This window comes from Salvelinus alpinus, chromosome 2, assembly GCF_045679555.1.
Source record: "Salvelinus alpinus chromosome 2, SLU_Salpinus.1, whole genome shotgun sequence".
NCBI classification, from domain to species: domain Eukaryota; kingdom Metazoa; phylum Chordata; class Actinopteri; order Salmoniformes; family Salmonidae; genus Salvelinus; species Salvelinus alpinus.
The window spans coordinates 7,275,796-7,299,691 of record NC_092087.1 but is presented as its reverse complement, the minus strand read 5'-3'; the positions used below and the strand labels follow the sequence as shown (position 1 = coordinate 7,299,691).

General features: G+C 44.8%; 1 protein-coding gene across 1 annotated transcript in view; it reads left to right on the top strand.

The window, feature by feature from the left end:
- The window catches only part of LOC139553244 (dedicator of cytokinesis protein 3-like), a 373,967-nt gene continuing 350,071 nt past the window's right edge, over window positions 1–23,896 (top strand). The window contains exons 1-2 of the mRNA XM_071365370.1: window positions 1–250; window positions 848–1,002. Of these exons, the coding sequence (XP_071221471.1) occupies window positions 966–1,002 (37 nt within the window). The 5' untranslated portion in view covers window positions 1–250; window positions 848–965. The remainder of the gene's footprint in view (window positions 251–847; window positions 1,003–23,896) is intronic.

Below are 23,896 nucleotides of genomic sequence, written 5' to 3'. Positions count from 1 at the left end.
ATGTGATTTTTCTGTAAGGTAATAGGCCTTCAATAGAAATGCCATTGCAGCACCCATTTAGTTCTGTGATTGATGTAACGGACAACAACTTGGACAGCATCAGCTGGCACCTCTCTCTTTCACACACACACACACGCACACACACACACACACACAGATCAGAGAGAGAGAGACAACACCACATAACACATCCCAAACCAAAGCTCCTTATAGGAACTAAAGCCAGGAGAGGAGAGAGATCTAGGTTAAGGTATGCCAACTGTCTCTATGCCCCATCTGTGTCCCATCAAAGGATGAACTATTTGGCAATTTGCGTTATGTGGATAGGCTAAAAGATGGCGCAGCGGTGACTGCATTGAGTATCCCGTTCACACACTCCAGTTACATCGTAAACAACTGGACATCTCTCGTTCTCTCTCTCTCAGTGCTGTTGCGACATTCACCCTCCGTGGTCTTCAAATATTCGACTGGTTATTCCATAGCGGTATAGGACGGTTTTAACGCATGTATTATCAATTTATCCGACTCAAAAACGAGTTTGGGATCGACAGACAGAAAATGAGCCTGCTGTGTAGCTGTGTACCGGAGGTTTGAAATAAATAAATAACGTGTTTCTCTCCATCCTGGCAGTGGACCGCGGCTGCATTGATAGAGTTGGGAGATTCGCACAGAAGTGACGAGGCAGCCTCAGCCGGATAGGATAACAACCGAACACTTACTGCGATAGACTGAGTCAACGTTGTTGTATGACAGCATGATGCACTGACTGAGGACCGGAACAGAAAATGCGTCGTTTGAGAGGCGAAATATGAACGCACATTCCACTTTGGTTTTCTTTTATTTGCAGGCGTTGAGACGCAGTGATATATTTCCGTGGATCTGAGCGGTTTATGCAACTTTTCCCGGTCCTTTTTCCATGATAACGGCGAACCCGTGCTTGGTTTACCTGGAATTTCATCAGGATCATGTGGACCCCGACGGAAGAGGAGAAAATCGGAGTTGGTGAGTTTATTAAATTCAGTTTATTGTTTTTAATCTAAATAATATAGCCTTTATTTAGGCCTATGTCTGTCTGTCTCTATTCATTGAGTCTGTCCCTCACGGTACAATACTGGAATAGAAGCAGTTTATGTCGCCTATATGGCAGGTCTTGGTGGAACCACTGCACCCAGCCAGCAGCCAAACACGTGTTGACATTTCTGCACATTTTTCCAAACTGTCACGTTATCTTGCGTCGAGAAGACATTGGACAACATTGTAGCCCTAAAACGCGACCTAAAAAAAACACACACACACATGTTGCTCATGTTGAAGGACTTCGTGATGTCACTGTTTTAATCGAAGACAAATGTGTAATATCACCTAGTGAAAGCTACTGCTTCCATCTCCAACAGAGGGCGATGGGAAACTTTACAACAGGTGCGCTGCTCAGCTCAATGAACAGGAGAGATGGAGAAATGTGAATTCTATTCTATTCTGTTGTTGCTGACTATGGTTTAAGAGTGGACATGGAACAGCTAGACCTCCATGTATCATTAAGTAACAGACAGTGGTGGTTTCTACTCTGTGTCTCAAATTGACATACCGTCCATGGCAATGCAAAGCCATTGAGAGCAGGGGAAGGACATACTGTTATGCTGACAACAGGCTGCTTAGCAAGTCCAATTCATCGCAGCAGAGTAACACTTGGGAATAGCGGGTCATTGGAGTTGAATAGGAAGCTTCTTAACCACATTTTATTTATACACAGACCAACACAACTTTAAAAAAAAGCAGAAACAACCCCAAAACAACCCACATCTTTCATAGGCACGAAGATAGGTTTAGAGAGAGAGAGAGAGATACTCAGAGAGAGAGAGAGCGAGAGAGAGAGATACTCAAAGATTGAGAGAGAGAGAGAGAGATACTCAGAGAGAGAGAGAGCGAGAGAGAGAGATACTCAAAGAGAGAGAGAGAGAGAGAGAGAGAGATACTCAGAGAGAGAGAGAGAGATACTCAGAGAGAGAGAGAGAGAGAGATACTCAGAGAGAGAGAGAGCGAGAGAGAGAGATACTCAGAGAGAGAGAGAGCGAGAGAGAGAGATACTCAAAGAGAGAGAGAGAGAGAGAGAGAGAGAGAGAGAGAGAGAGAGAGAGATACTCAGAGAGAGAGAGAGAGAGAGAGATACTCAGAGAGAGAGAGAGAGAGAGAGAGAGAGAGAGAGAGAGAGAGATACTCAAAAAGAGAGAGAGAGAGAGAGATACTCAAAAAGAGAGAGAGAGAGAGAGATACTCAAAAAGAGAGAGAGAGAGAGAGATACTCAAAAAGAGAGAGAGAGAGATACTCAGAGAGAGAGAGAGATACTCAAAGAGAGAGAGTGAGAGAGAGAGATACTCAAAGAGAGAGAGCGAGAGAGAGAGATACTCAAAGAGAGAGAGCGAGAGAGAGAGATACTCAAAGAGAGAGAGCGAGAGAGAGAGATACTCAAAGAGGGAGAGAGAGAGATACTCAAAGAGAGAGAGCGAGAGAGAGAGATACTCAGAGAGAGAGAGAGAGAGAGAGAGAGAAACTCATGGATGCTCTCCAAAGGGACTATGAGAGATTGTGGCTGAGCATTGAAAACAGCTATTCAGCTTGGCCACCTAATAAATGGCTCTTTGTGAGGGACTGGATGCAGTCTGAATGCAGTCCCAGGCCTCGGGCCCTCCAGTCAGGCAGCCCAGCACACACTGGGTTCTCACCCTCCAGCCAGGCAGCCCAGCACACACTGGGTTCTCACCCTCCAGCCAGGCAGCCCAGCACACACTGGGTTCTCACCCTCCAGCCAGGCAGCCCAGCACACACTAGGTTCTCACCCTCCAGCCAGGCAGCCCAGCACACACTGGGTTCTCACCCTCCAGCCAGGCAGCCCAGCACACACTGGGTTCTCACCCTCCAGCCAGGCAGCCCAGCACACACTGGGTTCTCACCCTCCAGCCAGGCAGCCCAGCACACACTGGGTTCTCACCCTCCAGTCAGGCAGCCCAGCACACACTGGGTTCTCACCAACCAGGCAGCCCAGCACACACTGGGTTCTCACCAACCAGGCAGCCCAGCACACACTGGGTTCTCACCCTCCAGTCAGGCAGCCCAGCACACACTGGGTTCTCACCAACCAGGCAGCCCAGCACACACTGGGTTCTCACCCTCCAGTCAGGCAGCCCAGCACACACTGGGTTCTCACCCTCCAGCCAGGCAGCCCAGCACACACAGGGTTCTCACCCTCCAGCCAGGCAGCCCAGCACACACTGGGTTCTCACCCTCCAGCCAGGCAGCCCAGCACACACTGGGTTCTCACCCTCCAGCCAGGCAGCCCAGCATACACTGGGTTCTCACCAACCAGCCAGGCAGCCCAGCACACACTGGGTTCTCACCCTCCAGCCAGGCAGCCCAGCACACACTGGGTTCTCACCCTCCAGCCAGGCAGCCCAGCACACACTGGGTTCTCACCCTCCAGCCAGGCAGCCCAGCACACACTGGGTTCTCACCAACCAGTCAAAGACATGCCCTGCATCACACTAGGAGTGAAAGACAGAGAGGAAGGCCGTAGCTATATTGGTTACTAACCATAGGCTCAGCAGAGTACAGTTAAAATAGTACTGTTGTGCAGTTTACAATGTAAATAAACCAGCACTCTTTGATTGCAAAATAAAGTATTCTATTGAATTGTATTTTATGATCACTCTCTCAATATAACCCTGAAGGCCTATCTACATGTGTGGAAATTGACATTGTGATTGGCCAATCTTCTACCTGATTGCCTCCAGGGAGTTAATTCCCCCCCTCTAATCACTTCAGACAGTAAAGAGTTAACACACAGATAGCTGGTATATTATATGTCCTCATTTAATCAGTATTGGGGCAGTGGAGGGATATGGAGGGTTTTCCTATGTTACTGAGTCTAAAGGGAGTCTGTGCATAACCAACCCTGTTTCATGGTGTGTGTGTGTGTGTGTGTGTGTGTGTGTGTGTGTGTGTGTGTGTGTGTGTGTGTGTGTGTGTGTGTGTGTGTGTGTGTGTGTGTGTGTGTGTGTGTGTGTGTGTGTGTGTGTGTGTGTGTGTGTGCGCGCGCGCGCGCGCTCCCCGAGTGGCGCAGTGGTCTAAGGCACTGCATCTCAGTGCTGGAGGTGTCACTACAGACACCATGGTTCGAATCCAGGCTGTATCACAACTGGCCGTGATTGGGCGTCCCATAGGGGAGGCGCGCAATTGGCCCAGCGTCGTCCAGGTTTGGCCGGTGTAGGCTGTCATTGTAAATAAGAATTTGCCTAGTTAAATAAATAAATACAAATGTACATATAACTACTGTATAAATGCATCTGGCTTTGTTATAAGTGTGTGTTTTGGTGGGAGGGGAAGTAAGTGTGTGTGTACGTGCGTGTGAAGCGGGTGGACCGGAATTAAGGTGTGAAGAGGGTGGAACAGAATTAAGGTGTGAAGATGGTGGAACAGAATTAAGGTGTGAAGCGGGTGGAACAGAATTAAGGTTTGAAGAGGGTGGAACAGAATTAAGGTGTGAAGCGGGTGGACCGGAATTAAGGTGTGAAGCGGGTGGACCAGAATAAAGGTGTGAAGAGGGTGGAACAGAATTAAGGTGTGAAGAGGGTGGAACAGAATTAAGGTGTGAAGAGGGTGGAACAGAATTAAGGTGTGAAGAGGGTGGAACAGAATTAAGGTGTGAAGATGGTGGAACAGAATTAAGGTGTGAAGATGGTGGAACAGAATTAAGGTGTGACGATGGTGGAACAGAATTAAGGTGTGAAGAGGGTGGACCGGAATTAAGGTGTGAAGAGGGTGGAACAGAATTAAGGTTTGAAGAGGGTGAAACAGAATTAAGGTGTGAAGCGGGTGGACCAGAATAAAGGTGTGAAGGGGGTGGAACAGAATTAAGGTGTGAAGAGGGTGGAACAGAATTAAGGTGTGAAGTGGGTGGAACAGAATTAAGGTGTGAAGATGGTGGAACAGAATTAAGGTGTGAAGATGGTGGAACATAATTAAGGTGTGAAGAGGGTGGAACAGAATTAAGGTGTGAAGAGGGTAGAACAGAATTAAGGTATGAAGATGGTGGAACAGAATTAAGGTGTGAAGAGGGTGGACCGGAATTAAGGTGTGAAGAGGGTGGAACAGAATTAAGGTTTGAAGAGGGTGAAACAGAATTAAGGTGTGAAGCGGGTGGACCAGAATAAAGGTGTGAAGGGGGTGGAACAGAATTAAGGTGTGAAGTGGGTGGAACAGAATTAAGGTGTGAAGATGGTGGAACAGAATTAAGGTGTGAAGATGGTGGAACATAATTAAGGTGTGAAGAGGGTGGAACAGAATTAAGGTGTGAAGAGGGTAGAACAGAATTAAGGTATGAAGAGGGTAGAACAGAATAAAGGTGTGAAGATGGTGGAACATAATTAAGGTGTGAAGAGGGTGGACCGGAATTAAGGTGTGAAGAGGGTGGAACAGAATTAAGGTTTGAAGAGGGTGAAACAGAATTAAGGTGTGAAGCGGGTGGACCAGAATAAAGGTGTGAAGAGGGTGGAACATAATTAAGGTGTGAAGAGGGTGGAACAGAATTAAGGTGTGAAGTGGGTGGAACAGAATTAAGGTGTGAAGATGGTGGAACAGAATTAAGGTGTGAAGATGGTGGAACATAATTAAGGTGTGAAGGGGTGGAACAGAATTAAGGTGTGAAGAGGGTAGAACAGAATTAAGGTATGAAGAGGGTAGAACAGAATAAAGGTGTGAAGATGGTGGAACAGAATTAAGGTGTGAAGATGGTGGAACAGAATTAAGGTGTGAAGATGGTGGAACATAATTAAGGTGTGAAGAGGGTGGAACAGAATTAAGGTGTGAAGAGGGTAGAACAGAATTAAGGTATGAAGAGGGTAGAACAGAATAAAGGTGTGAAGATGGTGGAACATAATTAAGGTGTGAAGAGGGTGGACCGGAATTAAGGTGTGAAGCGGGTGGAACAGAATTAAGGTTTGAAGAGGGTGAAACAGAATTAAGGTGTGAAGCGGGTGGACCAGAATAAAGGTGTGAAGAGGGTGGAACATAATTAAGGTGTGAAGAGGGTGGAACAGAATTAAGGTGTGAAGTGGGTGGAACAGAATTAAGGTGTGAAGATGGTGGAACAGAATTAAGGTGTGAAGATGGTGGAACATAATTAAGGTGTGAAGGGGTGGAACAGAATTAAGGTGTGAAGAGGGTAGAACAGAATTAAGGTATGAAGAGGGTAGAACAGAATAAAGGTGTGAAGATGGTGGAACATAATTAAGGTGTGAAGATGGTGGAACATAATTAAGGTGTGAAGAGGGTAGAACAGAATTAAGGTGTGAAGAGGGTGGAACAGAATTAAGGTGTGAAGAGGGTAGAACAGAATTAAGGTGTGAAGAGGGTGGACCAGAATTAAGGTGTGAAGAGGGTGGACCAGAATTAAGGTGTGAAGAGGGTTGAACAGAATTAAGGTGTGAAGAGGGTGGACCAGAATTAAGGTGTGGAGAGGGTGGAACAGAATTAAGGTGTGAAGAGGGTGGACCAGAATTAAGGTGTGAAGAGGGTAGAACAGAATTAAGGTGTAAAGAGGGTGGACCAGAATTAAGGTGTGAAGAGGGTGGACCAGAATTAAGGTGTGAAGATGGTGGAACAGAATTAAGGTGTAAAGAGGGTGGACCAGAATTAAGGTGTGAAGAGGGTGGACCAGAATTAAGGTGTGAAGATGGTGGAACATAATTAAGGTGTAAAGAGGGTGGAACATAATTAAGGTGTGAAGATGGTGGAACGGAATTAAGGTGTGAAGATGGTGGAACAGAATTAAGGTGTGAAGATGGTGGAACAGAATTAAGGTGTGAAGATGGTGGAACATAATTAAGGTGTGGAGAGGGTGGAACGGAATTAAGGTGTGAAGAGGGTGGAACAGAATTAAGGTGTGAAGAGGGTGGAACAGAATTAAGGTGTGAAGATGGTGGAACAGAATTAAGGTGTGAAGAGGGTGGAACAGAATTAAGGTGTGAAGCGGGTGGACCGGAATTAAGGTGTGAAGCGGGTGGACCAGAATAAAGGTGTGAAGAGGGTGGAACAGAATTAAGGTGTGAAGAGGGTGGAACAGAATTAAGGTGTGAAGAGGGTGGAACAGAATTAAGGTGTGAAGAGGGTGGAACAGAATTAAGGTGTGAAGATGGTGGAACAGAATTAAGGTGTGAAGATGGTGGAACAGAATTAAGGTGTGACGATGGTGGAACAGAATTAAGGTGTGAAGAGGGTGGACCGGAATTAAGGTGTGAAGAGGGTGGAACAGAATTAAGGTTTGAAGAGGGTGAAACAGAATTAAGGTGTGAAGCGGGTGGACCAGAATAAAGGTGTGAAGGGGGTGGAACAGAATTAAGGTGTGAAGAGGGTGGAACAGAATTAAGGTGTGAAGTGGGTGGAACAGAATTAAGGTGTGAAGATGGTGGAACAGAATTAAGGTGTGAAGATGGTGGAACATAATTAAGGTGTGAAGAGGGTGGAACAGAATTAAGGTGTGAAGAGGGTAGAACAGAATTAAGGTATGAAGAGGGTAGAACAGAATAAAGGTGTGAAGATGGTGGAACATAATTAAGGTGTGAAGAGGGTGGACCGGAATTAAGGTGTGAAGAGGGTGGAACAGAATTAAGGTTTGAAGAGGGTGAAACAGAATTAAGGTGTGAAGCGGGTGGACCAGAATAAAGGTGTGAAGAGGGTGGAACATAATTAAGGTGTGAAGAGGGTGGAACAGAATTAAGGTGTGAAGTGGGTGGAACAGAATTAAGGTGTGAAGATGGTGGAACAGAATTAAGGTGTGAAGATGGTGGAACATAATTAAGGTGTGAAGAGGGTGGAACAGAATTAAGGTGTGAAGAGGGTAGAACAGAATTAAGGTATGAAGAGGGTAGAACAGAATAAAGGTGTGAAGATGGTGGAACATAATTAAGGTGTGAAGATGGTGGAACATAATTAAGGTGTGAAGAGGGTAGAACAGAATTAAGGTGTGAAGAGGGTGGAACAGAATTAAGGTGTGAAGTGGGTAGAACAGAATTAAGGTGTGAAGAGGGTGGACCAGAATTAAGGTGTGAAGAGGGTGGACCAGAATTAAGGTGTGAAGAGGGTTGAACAGAATTAAGGTGTGAAGAGGGTGGACCAGAATTAAGGTGTGGAGAGGGTGGAACAGAATTAAGGTGTGAAGAGGGTGGACCAGAATTAAGGTGTGAAGAGGGTAGAACAGAATTAAGGTGTAAAGAGGGTGGACCAGAATTAAGGTGTGAAGAGGGTGGAACAGAATTAAGGTGTGAAGATGGTGGAACAGAATTAAGGTGTAAAGAGGGTGGACCAGAATTAAGGTGTGAAGAGGGTGGACCAGAATTAAGGTGTGAAGATGGTGGAACATAATTAAGGTGTAAAGAGGGTGGAACATAATTAAGGTGTGAAGTGGGTGGAACATAATTAAGGTGTGAAGATGGTGGAACATAATTAAGGTGTGAAGATGGTGGAACGGAATTAAGGTGTGAAGATGGTGGAACAGAATTAAGGTGTGAAGATGGTGGAACAGAATTAAGGTGTGAAGATGGTGGAACATAATTAAGGTGTGGAGAGGGTGGAACGGAATTAAGGTGTGAAGAGGGTGGAACAGAATTAAGGTGTGAAGAGGGTGGAACAGAATTAAGGTGTGAAGATGGTGGAACAGAATTAAGGTGTGAAGATGGTGGAACAGAATTAAGGTGTGGAGAGGGTAGAACAGAATTAAGGTATGAAGAGGGTGGAACAGAATTAAGGCGTGAAGATGGTGGAACGGAATTAAGGTGTGAAGAGGGTGGAACATAATTAAGGTGTGAAGATGGTGGAACATAATTAAGGTGTGAAGATGGTGGAACATAATTAAGGTGTGGAGAGGGTGGAACGGAATTAAGGTTTGAAGAGGGTGGAACAGAATTAAGGTGTGAAGAGGGTGGAACAGAATTAAGGTGTGAAGATGGTGGAACATAATTAAGGTGTGGAGAGGGTGGAACAGAATTAAGGTGTGGAGAGGGTGGAACGGAATTAAGGTGTGAAGAGGGTGGAACAGAATTAAGGTGTGAAGAGGGTGGAACAGAATTAAGGTGTGAAGATGGTGGAACATAATTAAGGTGTGGAGAGGGTGGAACGGAATTAAGGTGTGAAGAGGGTGGAACAGAATTACGGTGTGAAGGGGGTGGAACAGAATTAAGGTTTGAAGATGGTGGAACAGAATTAAGGTGTGAAGATGGTGGAACAGAATTAAGGTGTGGAGAGGGTAGAACAGAATTAAGGTATGAAGAGGGTGGAACAGAATTAAGGTGTGAAGATGGTGGAACAGAATTAAGGTGTGGAGAGGGTAGAACAGAATTAAGGTATGAAGAGGGTGGAACAGAATTAAGGCGTGAAGAGGGTGGAACAGAATTAAGGCGTGAAGAGGGTGGAACAGAATTAAGGCGTGAAGAGGGTAGAACAGAATTAAGGTATGAAGAGGGTGGAACAGAATTAAGGCGTGAAGAGGGTGTAACAGAATTAAGGTGTGAAGAGGGTGGAACAGAATTAAGGCGTGAAGAACGCTTTCCACAGAATCCCTCTGTACACGGAACCCAAAAGTGTTCTAAATTGATGCCAAAAGGGGTTCTTCAAAGGGTCTCCCATATGGGGACGGCCGAAGAACCCTGTTTGGTTCTAGAGTGTAGGGATCAGCAGGCTGTTTGGTTCTAGAGTGTAGGGATCAGCAGGCTGTTTGGTTCTAGAGTGTAGGGATCAGCAGGCTGTTTGATTCTAGAGTGTAGGGATCAGCAGGCTGTTTGGTTCTAGAGTGTAGGGATCAGCAGGCTGTTTGGTTCTAGAGTGTAGGGATCAGCAGACTGTTTGGTTCTAGAGTGTAGGGATCAGCAGACTGTTTGGTTCTAGAGTGTAGGGATCAGCAGGCTGACGATTGGACAGCTCCGTTGACATTATGAACCGGGTGATGTTTTCATTCCCTCACGGTGATGGCAGCTGGAGTCTCAGGTTTGTTATGGTTTTGGCAGAGAGCTGGCAGAGAACAGAGAACACACACACACACACACACACACACACACACACACACACACACACACACACACACACACACACACACACACACACACACACACACACACACACACACACACACACACACACACACACACACAAACACACACACTCATAACATACATAGCCAGATGCATTTACCCAGAAGGCATAGTAAGCCTTGTTCAGTTCCAGTAGAATGGCATCCTTTCTGCTAATTATTGCTTGGTATTGTTATTTGCTCAACCAAGCATGACCAGTCTGGCTGTATGAGCTGTCTAACCCAGGGCACTGCCTGTGTGTGTGTGTGTGGTTGTGTGTGTGTTCCCACCGTGGAAATGCCTCTTGTTTCTCTGGTTCCATGATGCCCCTACACCTATGTGTAATGTGTTGTGAAAGCTTGGTTTCCCCCTTGATAAGGGCATACTGTATTCCCTCTAAGTCAGTAGAAATGTGGCACAGCTGTCTAAGAGCACAAGCCACTGCTGCTGCTATACAGCACATTACTACACTACATTACTACACTACATTACTACACTACTACAGTACTACACTACATTACTACACTACACTACTACACTACACTACTACACTACATTACCACACTACACTACTACAGTACTACACTACATTACTACACTACATTACTACACTGTATCACTACACCACATTACTACACTACAGTACTACACTACATTACTACACTACACTACTACAGCACAACACTACATTACTACACTACACTACACTACAGTACTACACCACATTACTACACTACATTACTACACTGTATCACTACACTGCTACAGTACTACACTACATTACTACAGCATATTACAACACTACAGTACTACACTACAGTACACCACTACATTACTACACTACATTACTACAGTACTACACTACATTACTACACTACATTACTACACTACTACAGTACTACACTGCTACAGTACTACACTACATTACTACACTACATTACTACACTACATTACTACACCATATTACTACACTACACTACAGTACTACACTACAGTACTACACTACAGTACACCACTACATTACTACACTACAGTACTACACTACAGTACTACACTACATTACTACACCACAGTACTGCACCACTGTACTACACCACATTACTACACTACATTACTACACTACAGTACTACACTACATTACTACACTACATTACTACACTACTACAGTACTACACTACTACAGTACTACACTACATTACTACACTACACTACATTTCTACACGACATTACTACACTACATTACTACACTACTACAGTACTACACTACATTACTACACTACATTACTACACTACTACAGTACTACACTACATTACTACACTACATTACTACACTACTACAGTACTGCACTACTACAGTACTACACTACATTACTACACCACAGTACTACACTACAGTACTACACTACATTACTACACCACAGTATTACACTGTATTACTACACCACACTACTACACTACATTACTACACTACATTACTACAGCACAACACTACATTACTACACTACTAAAGTACTACACAACATTACTACACTACATTACTGCACTACAGTACTACACTACTACATTACTACACTACATTACTACACTACTACAGTACTACACTACTACAGTACTACACTACATTACTACACCACATTACTACACTACATTACTATGCTACTACAGTACTACACTGCAGTACTACACTACCCTACTACATTACTACACTACAGTACTACACTACATTACTACACTACATTACTATGCTACTACAGTACTACACTGCAGTACTACACTATCGTACTACACTACATTACTACACTACAGTACTACACTACCGTACTACACTACACTACATTACTACACTACAGTACTACACTACAGTGCTACACTACTGCATTACTACACTACAGTACTGCACTACAGTACTACACTACAGTACTACACCACATTAATACAGTACTACACTACATAACTACACTACATTACTACATTATAGTTTTACACCACAGTACTACACCATAATACTACACTACACAACAGTATACCCCCTTTGGTCTCACATACTTACTGTAGCTACGGTACATTGGTGTTAGATCAGGAGATTGAATCTGTAGAGAGTTCTGGTTTATGCTTCCTTTTAACACAATTTTGATATCAAAAGGTAAAGAATGAAGGTGTGTGTGTCAGTAGCTGGAATCAGAGGGGTGATGCCTGAGGGCTGTCTGTGGTGACGCCTGAGGGATGTCTGTGGTGAAGCCTGAGGGCTGTCTGTGGTGACGCCTGAGGGCTGTCTGTGGTGACGCCTGAGGGCTGTCTGTGGTGACGCCTGAGGGCTGTCTGTGGTGACGCCTGAGGGCTGTCTGTGGTGACGCCTGAGGGCTGTCTGTGGTGACGCCTGAGGTATGTCTGTGGTGACGCCTGAGGGCTGTCTGTGGTGACGCCTGAGGTCTGACTGTGGTGACGCCTGAGGTCTGTCTGTGGTGACGCCTGAGGGATGTCTGTGGTGACGCCTGAGGGCTGTCTGTGGTGACGCCTGAGGGCTGTCTGTGGTGACGCCTGAGGGCTGTCTGTGGTGACGCCTGAGGGCTGTCTGTGATGACGCCTGAGGGCTGTCTGTGGTGACGCCTGAGGGCTGTATGTGGTGACGCCTGAGGTATGTCTGTGGTGACGCCTGAGGTCTGACTGTGGTGACGCCTGAGGTCTGACTGTGGTGACGCCTGAGGGCTGTCTGTGGTGACGCCTGAGGGCTGTCTGTGGTGACGCCTGAGGTCTGTCTGTGATGACGCCTGAGGGCTGTCTGTGGTGACGCCTGAGGGCTGTCTGTGGTGACGCCTGAGGGCTGTCTGTGGTGACGCCTCAGGGCTGTCTGTGGTGACGCCTGAGGTCTGACTGTGGTGACGCCTGAGGTCTGACTGTGGTGACGCCTGAGGTCTGTCTGTGGTGACGCCTGAGGGCTGTCTGTGGTGACGCCTGAGGGCTGTCTTTGGTGACGCCTGAGGGATGTCTGTGGTGACGCCTGAGGGCTGTCTGTGGTGACGCCTGAGGTCTGTATGTGGTGACGCCTGAGGTCTGACTGTGGTGACGCCTGAGGTCTGTCTGTGGTGATGCCTGAGGGCTGTCTGTGGTGACGCCTGAGGGCTGTCTGTGGTGACGCCTGAGGGCTGTCTTTGGTGACGCCTGAGGGATGTCTGTGGTGACGCCTGAGGGCTGTCTGTGGTGATGTTCCTCTACTACTGTAAAGTACCTACAGTACATGTTGTGGATGTTCTCTACTGTAAAGTACCTACAGTACATGTTGTGGATGTTTACAACATAGATATTCCTCTACTACTGTAAAGTACCTTCAGTACATGTTGTGGATGTTCTCTACTGTAAAGTAAAGCTGCGTAGTTGGCCAGTTACATGTTTGGTAGAGTTTAACCTTTTAGTTCTACAAGGTATATAATTCATTCCAGTGGTAAAAAAAAAAGTACCCAATTATCATACTTGAGTAAAAGTAAAGATACCTTAATAAAAAGTGACTCAAGTAAAAGTCAGCCAGTAATATATTACTTGAGCAAAGTCTAAAAGTATTTGGTTTTAAACATACATAAGTATCAAAAGTAAATGTAATTGCTAAAATATAATAATAACTATAACTATATATATATATATATATAAAGTATAACTCATTCCAAACTCCTTACATTAAGCAGACCAGTTGGCAACATTTTCTTGGCGTTCTTTATTTACGGATCGCCAGCGGCACAATCCAACACTCAGACATAAATATCAAACAAAGAATGTCTTTATTTCTGCATGTAATACAGCCCTATTGTGGGGGAAAACTCATTTTTATTAGCTAGGCCTAGCTCCTCAGTGGGTGGGCCTAGCTCCTCAGTGGGTGGGTCTGGCTCCCAAGTGGGTGGGCCTATACCCTCCCAGGCCCACCCGTGGCTACGCCCCTGCCCAGTCATATGAAATCCATAGGTTAAGGCTTGAATACATTTCAATTGACTGATTTCTTTATATGAACTGTAACTTAGCAAAATCTTTGAAATTGTTGCATTTTGCATTTATATTTGTAACATGTACTCTCGGAATCGGGAACCAAGTACAGGGAGTGAATTTAATAAATAAACGAACATGGAATAAAACAAGAACTACAAGTAGCGTACAGACATAAAACAGAGACAATAACACCTGAGGAAAGAACCAAAGGGGGAGTGACAGATATCGGGGAGGTAATCAGGAAGGTGATGGAGTCCAGGTGAGTCTCATGAGGCGCAGGTGGGTGTAACGATGGTGGCAGGTAACCTGGCAACAACGAGCGCCAGAGAAGAGGAGCGGGTGAAGACGTGATAAAATTTTTGTTCATTATTATTCTATCGTCATCGTCTACGTGAAGACAATCTCAGGGTGGGTGTGTGTTGTTGACAGCTATCACACACACACACACACACACACACACACACACACACACACACACACACACACACACACACACACACACACACACACACACACACACACACACACACACACACACACACACACACACACACACACACACACACACACACACACACACACACACACACACACACAAACACACACACAAACACACACCTCTCTTCCAGGCACTAGCTGCACAGGCTCTTTCCGTCCCTAATCCGTTAGTTTCTTCACAAGATACCGCCCGGCGAATCCTACATTTTCCTCAAATTTTAAAAAGAAGCAGCGCATCATATTTCTTTTGATATGTCGAGTGCTGCATGCTGAAGAAAGGTTGATGCCTGGAGCTGGAGAGGAGCTAGTGAGGAGCTGGAGAGAAAGAGAGAGAGACTCTGTGAGAGCTGTACAAACAGTGTCCAACATTGGGAAAGAATGTTGCCACAGGAAATTTAGCCCAGGCTTTGATGGTCTGAATCCCACGGGGAACCAGAGGCTTTACCTTCTCTTTTATCTTGGAGAAGTTTTAGTTGTTGGTTCTCTGCCTGTTGGAAGTGTTTAACAGCCTACAACTCTCTGTGGCTTCTTCCATCCTGTTCAGGCCTGATATTTGAGGGGGTCCCTCTCCTGTTCAGGCCTGATATTTGAGGGGGTCTCTCTCCTTTTCAGGCCTGATATTTGAGGGGGTCCCTCTCCTGTTCAGGCCTGATATTTGAGGGGGTCCCTCTCCTGTTCAGGCCGGATATTTGAGGGGGTCCCTCTCCTGTTCAGGCCTGATATTCGAGGTGGTCTCTCTCCTGTTCAGGCCTGATATTTGAGGGGATCCCTCTGCTGTTCAGGCCTGATATTTGAGGGGGTCCCCCTCCTGTTCAGGCCGGATATTTGAGGGGGTCCCTCTCCTGTTCAGGCCTGATATTCGAGGTGGTCTCTCTCCTGTTCAGGCCTGATATGAGGGGATCCCTCTCCTGTTCAGGCCTGATATTTGAGGGGGTCCCCCTCCTGTTCAGGCCTGATATTTGAGGGGGTCCCTCTCCTGGGAATAGCTGCCATTGCTCATTGTCTGATGGTCTTGCATTCTGGGAAAATAGTTTTTTTTTTTTACATGTGCAGTTGTGGGAATAATTTTAGTGCATTCCTGAATCCTGCCACACAATCAGCTAGTGTTGTTGAACGAGTGGATGTATGTGGGGGTTATCTTCAATACAAACCCAGGATGAGTCTCAAATGGCACCCTATTCCCTATATAGTGCACTACGTTTGACCATATCCTTAGGGGCCCTGGTCAAAAGTATTGTGCTATATAGGGAATAGGATGCCATTTTGGACTTCTGACCATGGTGGCATTCTGATGGAGAGTTCCGTTGTTGTTATGGTGACACTTATGGAACCGAGCGGGGTGACGAGGTGCCTGCCTGCGGAACCCTGGCCCAGATGATCCGCCGTCGCCATAACAACCGACATCTAGCCAGCCAAAACTTCTCTGCTGCGTTCACATTGTGTAAGAAAGAAAGTCACTTCGAGAGGGAAACAAGTGAGAAAAACAACAAGTTTTCTCGGTTGTTGTTGTCGGTTGTTGTTGTTGGTTGTTGTTGTTGTTGTTGTTGTTGTGGTTGTTGTTGTGGTTGTTGTTGTGGTTGTTGTTGTTGTTGTTGTTGTGGTTGTTGTTGTTGTTGTTGTTGTGGTTGTTGTTGTTGTGGTTGTTGATGTGGTTGTTGTTGTGGTTGTTGTGGTTGTTGTTGTTGTTGTTGTTGTGGTTGTTGTTGTGGTTGTTGTTGTGGTTGTTGTTGTTGTTGTTGTTGTGGTTGTTGTTGTTGTTGTTGTGGTTGATGTTGTGGTTGTTGTGGTTGTTGTTGTGTTGTTGTGTTGTTGTTGTGGATGTTGTTATGTTGTTGTTGTTATGGTTGTTGTGGATGTTGTTATGTTGTTGTTGTTATGGTTGTTGTTGTGGTTGTGGATGTTGTTATGTTGTTGTTGTTGTGGTTGTTGTGGATGTTGTGGTTGTTGTGGATGTTGTTATGTTGTTGTTGTTATGGTTGTTGTTGCGGTTGTGGTTGGTTGTGGTTGTTGTTGTTGTGGATGTTGTTGATGTTGTTGTGGATGTTGTTGTTGTTGATGTTGTTGTGGATGTTGTTGTGGATGTTGTTGGTTGTGGTTGTGGTTGTGGTTGGTTGTGGTTGTGGTTGGTTGTGGTTGTGGTTGTGGTTGGTTGTGGTTGTGGTTGTGGTTGTGGTTGTGGTTGGTTGTGGTTGTTGTTGTGGTTGGTTGTGGTTGTGGTTGTGGTTGGTTGTGGTTGTGGTTGTGGTTGGTTGTGGTTGTGGTTGTGGTTGGTTGTGGTTGTGGTTGTGGTTGGTTGTGGTTGTGGTTGGTTGTGGTTGTGGTTGTGGTTGTGGTTGTGGTTGGTTGTGGTTGTGGTTGGTTGTGGTTGTTGTGGTTGTGGTTGGTTGTGGTTGTGGTTGTGGTTGGTTGTGGTTGTGGTTGGTTGTGGTTGGTTGTGGTTGTGGTTGGTTGTGGTTGTTGTTTTGGTTGTGGATGTGGTTGGTTGTGGTTGTGGTTGTGGTTGGTTGTGGTTGTGGTTGGTTGTGGTTGTGGTTGGTTGTGGTTGTGGTTGGTTGTGGTTGTGGTTGTGGTTGGTTGTGGTTGTGGTTGTGGTTGTGGTTGGTTGTGGTTGTTGTTGTGGTTGGTTGTGGTTGTGGTTGTGGTTGGTTGTGGTTGTGGTTGTGGTTGTGGTTGGTTGTGGTTGTGGTTGTGGTTGTTGTTTTGGTTGGTTGTGGTTGTGGTTGTGGTTGGTTGTGGTTTTGGTTGGTTGTGGTTGTGGTTGTGGTTGTGGTTGTGGTTGTGGTTGGTTGTGGTTGTTGTTTTGGTTGGTTGTGGTTGTGGTTGGTTGTGGTTGTGGTTGTGGTTGGTTGTGGTTGTGGTTGGTTGTGGTTGTGGTTGTGGTTGGTTGTGGTTGTGGTTGTGGTTGGTTGTGGTTGTGGTTGGTTGTGGTTGTGGTTGGTTGTGGTTGTTGTTTTGGTTGTGGATGTGGTTGGTTGTGGTTGTGGTTGGTTGTGGTTGTGGTTGTGGTTGGTTGTGGTTGGTTGTGGTTGTGGTTGGTTGTGGTTGGTTGTGGTTGTGGTTGTGGTTGTGGTTGTGGTTGGTTGTGGTTGGTTGGTTGTGGTTGTGGTTGGTTGTGGATGTGGTTGGTTGTGGTTGTGGTTGGTGGTGGTTGTGGTTGTGGTTGTGGTTGGTTGTGGTTGTGGTTGTGGTTGTGGTTGTGGTTGGTTGTGGTTGTTGTTTTGGTTGTGGATGTGGTTGGTTGTGGTTGTGGTTGGTGGTGGTTGTGGTTGTGGTTGGTTGTGGTTGTGGTTGGTTGTGGTTGTGGTTGTGGTTGTGGTTGTGGTTGGTTGTGGTTGTTGTTTTGGTTGTGGATGTGGTTGGTTGTGGATGTGGTTGGTTGTGGTTGTGGTTGGTGGTGGTTGTGGTTGTGGTTGGTTGTGGTTGTGGTTGGTTGTGGTTGTGGTTGTGGTTGTGGTTGTGGTTGTGGTTGGTTGTGGTTGTTGTTTTGGTTGTGGATGTGGTTGGTTGTGGTTGTGGTTGGTTGTGGTTGTGGTTGGTTGTGGTTGTGGTTGTGGTTGGTTGTGGTTGTGGTTGGTTGTGGTTGGTTGTGGTTGTGGTTGTGGTTGTGGATGTGGTTGATGTTGTTATCACAGGTAGAAAAAGACAGTGCCCACGTCGAACAAACATATTTCTTGACTTGAGATCAAAAGCGTTGGTTTATTGTGGATTTGATTCATTGTACAAAATCCCAATCTGATTTCTATGACCATATAAAGTATTATTATAGGCCTGTCACAGGTGTTGTGGCCCCTGCAGAGAATAGGAGGACACAGAGAGTGTTGAGTCTCATTTTAACGACGTTGTTGGAGGAATAACAATGCTGCTACTAAGAGATGCTTGTTAAAGGAAGGCTGCTCGGACTGGTCACTACATTATACCAGTTCACATGCTGGCTGGCTGGCTGGCTGGCTGGCTGGCTGGCTGGCCTTTCTTTCTTTCTTTCTTTCTTTCTTTCTTTCTTTCTTTCTTTCTTTCTTTCTTTCTCTGGCACCATAATAGAGCTCAGTAGTCAGCTGTTCAATTGATTCCTGAAATTTAATGCAACATGACCCTGGGCCTCCCTGTCCCTGTCCCACTCCACTGTCCCTGTCTGGCCTTCCTGTCCCCAGTCCCGATCCCTGTCTGCCAATAGACACTGCACCGGTGCCCAGTCCAGGCATGGCGTCCAGTCCTGTAGGTTTTAACTCCAACCCAGTTGTAACTAACCTGATTTCCCTCGTCAACCAGCTAATTATTAGAATCAGGTGTGCTAGATTAGGGTTGGAGCGTAAACCTACAGGAGGGTTAAATCCAGAAACAGGGTTGGAGTTAAAACCTACAGGAGGGTCTCTCTTCAGGAACAGGGTTGGAGTTAAAACCTACAGGAGGGTATCTCTTCAGGAACAGGGTTGGAGTTAAAACCTACAGGAGGGTTTGAGTTAAAACCTACAGGAGGGTATCTCTTCAGGAACAGGGTTGGAGTTAAAACCTACAGGAGGGTTGGAGTTAAAACCTACAGGAGGGTATCTCTTCAGGAACAGGGTTGGAGTTAAAACCTACAGGAGGGTTGGAGTTAAAACCTACAGGAGGGTTGGAGTTAAAACCTACAGGAGGGTATCTCTTCAGGAACAGGGTCGGAGTTAAAACTTACAGGAGGGTATCTCTTCAGGAACAGGGTTGGAGTTAAAACCTACAGGAGGGTTGGAGTTAAAACCTACAGGAGGGTTGGAGTTAAAACCTACAGGAGGGTATATCTTCAGGAACAGGGTTGGAGTTAAAACCTACAGGAGGGTATCTCTTCAGGAACAGGGTTGGAGTTAAAACCTACAGGAGGGTCTCTCTCTTCAGGAACAGGGTTGGAGTTAAAACCTACAGGAGGGTTGGAGTTAAAACCTACAGGAGGGTTAAATCCAGAAACAGGGTGGGTCAGTACTGTTGAAACTATATTTTCTAAATACATTTGAATATTTGTAGCTACTTTAAAGCCAATACCTGCAGTAAACTTGTGCAATACATTAGGAGATAAAGAAAATCGTGTTTTTTTTCATTTCACCTGTCAAATAATTTTTCATTATGAAGCTTACCAGTAATGTTTGTTTATAAACACACACCAAGGAGACCAGAACCTTGTGAGTCACTCAGGGTTGTGCAGCATGCGCCAGGTGATCTAGTAACAGTAGGGAATTCACAACTAAATGTTTGCCAGCTTAGATATCTTATAACTATTAAGTTAACTGTTTAAAATGTGCTAAATACTCGGCAGTTGTCCATTTGGTTTGCTCATTTAGTAGCTAGTTAGCTACCTAGCTACGTGGTTAGCTTCTTCCAGAATCTAGTTTCGCTCGGTAACAGCAGAGAATTCCTTCCTGGATCAAGAGCCTTGCTCAATCAATCAATCAAATGTATTTATAAAGCCCTTCTTACATCAGCTGATATCTCGAAGTGCTGTACAGAAACCCAGCCTAAAACCTCAAACAGCAAGCAATGCAGGTGTAGAAGCACGGTGGCTAGGAAAACCTAGGAAGAAACCTAGAGAGGAACCAGGCTATGAGGGGTGGCCAGTCCTCATATTTATATTGTGAGGGGTGGCCAGTCCTAATATTTATATTGTTTTTGATATTTGTATAACTCTATTACCCGGGATGTCTGTCCTACTTTAGGTCAGAGACTATACAATTTTGCAATGCGCTCATTAGCATTTTAGTTAGCATTCTCTATGGGATGTTACATGTACTTGTTAGCCTTTGCTAACTTTCGGATTAGACTCAGTGGGGTTTGAAAACAGCCCTCCTTGTGTTCAGTGCCAGTATTACTGAATGTATGTATGGCACAAGGTCGGTATGAAGGTATGAAAATCTGGATACTGCCCAAGCCTAATTGGCATTCCCTTGCTTTGTTTATGTGTGTTTGGACACTGTTTAGACATGTGGAGATAGAAATGTCAGCATTAGCTGACGGGAAGAGGCCAATTATCTATATGCTGGCCGAGTGCTGTGTGTGTGTGTCTGTCTGTGTGTTTGTGTGTGTGTGTTTGTGTGTGTGTCTGTGTGTGTTTGTGAGATTGTGACTGTGTGTGTGTGTGTGTGAGAGAGAGAGTGTGTGTGAGAGAGAGTGTGTGTGTGTGAGAGAGAGACGTGTGTGTGTGTGAGAGTGTGAGAGAGAGACGTGTGTGTGTGTGAGATTGTGTGTGTGAGATTGTGTGTGTGTGTGTGTGTGTGTGTGTGTGTGTGTGTGTGTGTGTGTGTGTGTGTGTGTGTTAATGTGTGTGAGAGAGAGAGAGACTGTGTGTGTGTGTGTGTGTTAATGTGTGTGAGAGAGAGAGACTGTGTGTGTGTGTTAATGTGTGAGAGAGACAGAGAGAGAGACTGTGTGTGTGTGTGTGTTAATATGTGTGAGGGACAGAGAGAGAGATTGCATGTGTGTGTGTGTTAATGTGTGTGAGAGACAGAGAGAGAGACTGCGTGTGTGTGTGGGTGTGTGTGTTAATGTCTGTGAGAGAGAGAGAGAGAGACTGTGTGTGTGTGTGTGTGTTAATGTGTGAGAGAGAGAGAGACTGTGTGTGTGTGTGTGTGGAGACTGTGTGTGTGTGTGTGTGTGTGTGTGTGTTAATGTGTGTGAGAGAGAGAGACTGTGTGTGTGTGTGTGTTAATGTGTGTGAGAGACAGAGAGAGAGACTGTGTGCTCTGCGTGCTCTGCCTTGTCGTTTGTCTTCTACTGTAGCATCGTGCCTCCCCAGTCAGCCCAGTGGGGCTTTCACAGCACATTACATGACACATAGGTGTGGGGGAAACATGGAACCGGAGAAACAAGAGACACACACACACACACACACACACACACACACACACACACACACACACACACACACACACACACACACACACACACACACACACACACACACACACACACACACACACACACACACACACACACACACACACACACACACACCTCCCTCCCTCCCTCCCTCCCTCCCTCCCTCCCTCCCTCAGAGTGATCATCAGACTCCTTCACTCTCCATTTGAACCATTTACTGGTTCCCCTGTTGGCTTTTCATTTCAACTGTATTGGTTTGGTTTGGTTTGCGTTTACAGTTTAGAAGGTTTTATAGCTGTTGCAGCCAAATGCTGAAGGTACTTTCAGCAGGAACATTTCAAACTATTAAAATGTAAGGACGAGGAAAAATACAATTAAAAACAAGAACGGCTGGACACATCTGATTGACAAGCCAAATAATACTGTAGCAGTAATCACATGTAATCTATACGTATGTACTCCAGGAGAATTTACACGAGATCAAGTAAGAATGAGATGTACAGCAGAATATATACAGTGGGGAGAACAAGTATTTGATACACTGCCGATTATGCAGGTTTTCCTACTTACAAAGCATGTAGAGGTTTGTAATTTTTATCATAGGTACACTTCAACTGTGAGAGACGGAATCTAAAACAAAAATCCAGAAAATCACATTGTATGATTTTTAAGTAATTAATTTGCATTTTATTGCATTTTATTACATGCTTTCTGGTAGGGGGTTCTATATTAGGCCCTAGATTTTCAATTATATAAATGATACAGTTGAATAACATTGAGGTCCTTGAATTACAATTATGTGCTTGAATTAATTCCCTGAAAGTCCTTGAAGTTGACTTAACACTGCTTAAAGATGTATAGTCCTAGGCCTATGACTTAACACTGCTTAAAGATGTATAGTCCTAGGGTTAGGCCTATGACTTAACACTGCTTAAGGATGTATAGTCCTAGGGTTAGGCCTATGACTTAACACTGCTTAAGGATGTATAGTCCTAGGGTTAGGCCTATGGTGTTGTATAGGTGAAGTTATGCATATATTCACTTTTATTCCTTTAACATATGGAACTGCATAACAATCTTTCTTATTTTTCTTTCAAACAATTTAGAAATGTTTATCCCAATGTCACACATTGGCCCCATAGTTTATAGAAATACCCATGAAGGCGTTTCCACCGCCATGTCTCACATAATTGTTTATACACGGACACAGAAAGATCCCAACATGTTGAGGGGACAAATGATCTGTCAGAATTTTTCACATTTCAAACCGAAACTTCCTGTTTCCAAACACAGCTGTCATGATTCTTAAAAAATACTGTATGGGCCAATGTGGGCCCTGTCAAAAGTAGTTCTTTTTTTCTCGCTCTAATGGGTAATTACTCTGACCTGGTTCCCTCCCTTGTTGCACTAATGGAATTGTGCCGTGACATTAAAAGGTATGCATATTTAAGAGGATTTTGGAATTCAACATGGTAATATGTGTGTGTGTATGGAGATTGAAACATGCACCATTTCTCTGTAGTGTTAACTCTATGAGAGACGGCATGGGCGACATATATTGCTTTCACATAGGATTATATATATATATATATATATATATATATATATATATATATATATATATACTACCGTTCAAAAGTTTGGGGTCACTAAGATTATTATTTTTTTTAACGAAAAGCTACTTTTTTGTCCATTTAAAATAACATCAAATTGATCAGAAAGACAGTGTAGACATTGTTAATGTTGTAAATGACTATTGTAGATGGAAACGGCAGATTTTTTATGGAATATCTACATAGGTGTGCAGAGGCCCATTATCAGCAACCATCACTCCTGTGTTCCAATGGCACGTTGCGTTAGCTAATCCAAGTTTATCATTTTAAAGGGCTAATTGGTCATTAGAAAACCCTTTTGCAATTATGTTAGCACAGCTGAAAACTGTCGTTCTGATTAAAGAAGCGATAAAACTGGCCTTTTGACTAGTTGAGTATCTGGAGCATCAGCATTTGTGGGTTCGATTACAGGCTCAAAATGGCCAGAAGCAAAGACCTTTCTTCTGAAACTCATCATTCTATTCTTGTTCTGAGAAATGAAGGCTATTCTATATGAGAAATTGCCAAGAAACTGAAGATCTCGTACAACGCTGTGTACTACTCCCTTCACAGAACAGCGCAAACTGGATCTAACCAGAATAGAAAGAGGAGTGGGAGGCCCCGGTGCACAACTGAGCAAGAGGACAAGTACATTAGAGTGTCTAGTTTGAGAAACAGATGCTTCACAAGTCCTCAACTGGCAGCTTCATTAAATAGTACCCGCAAAACACCAGTCTCAATGTCAACAGTGAAGAGGCGACTCTGTGATGCTGGCCTTCTAGGCAGAGTTGCAAAGAAAAAGCCATATCTCAGGTTGGCCAATAAAAATAAAAGATTAAGATGGGCATAAGACCACAGACACTGGACAGAGGAACTCCCGGAGTC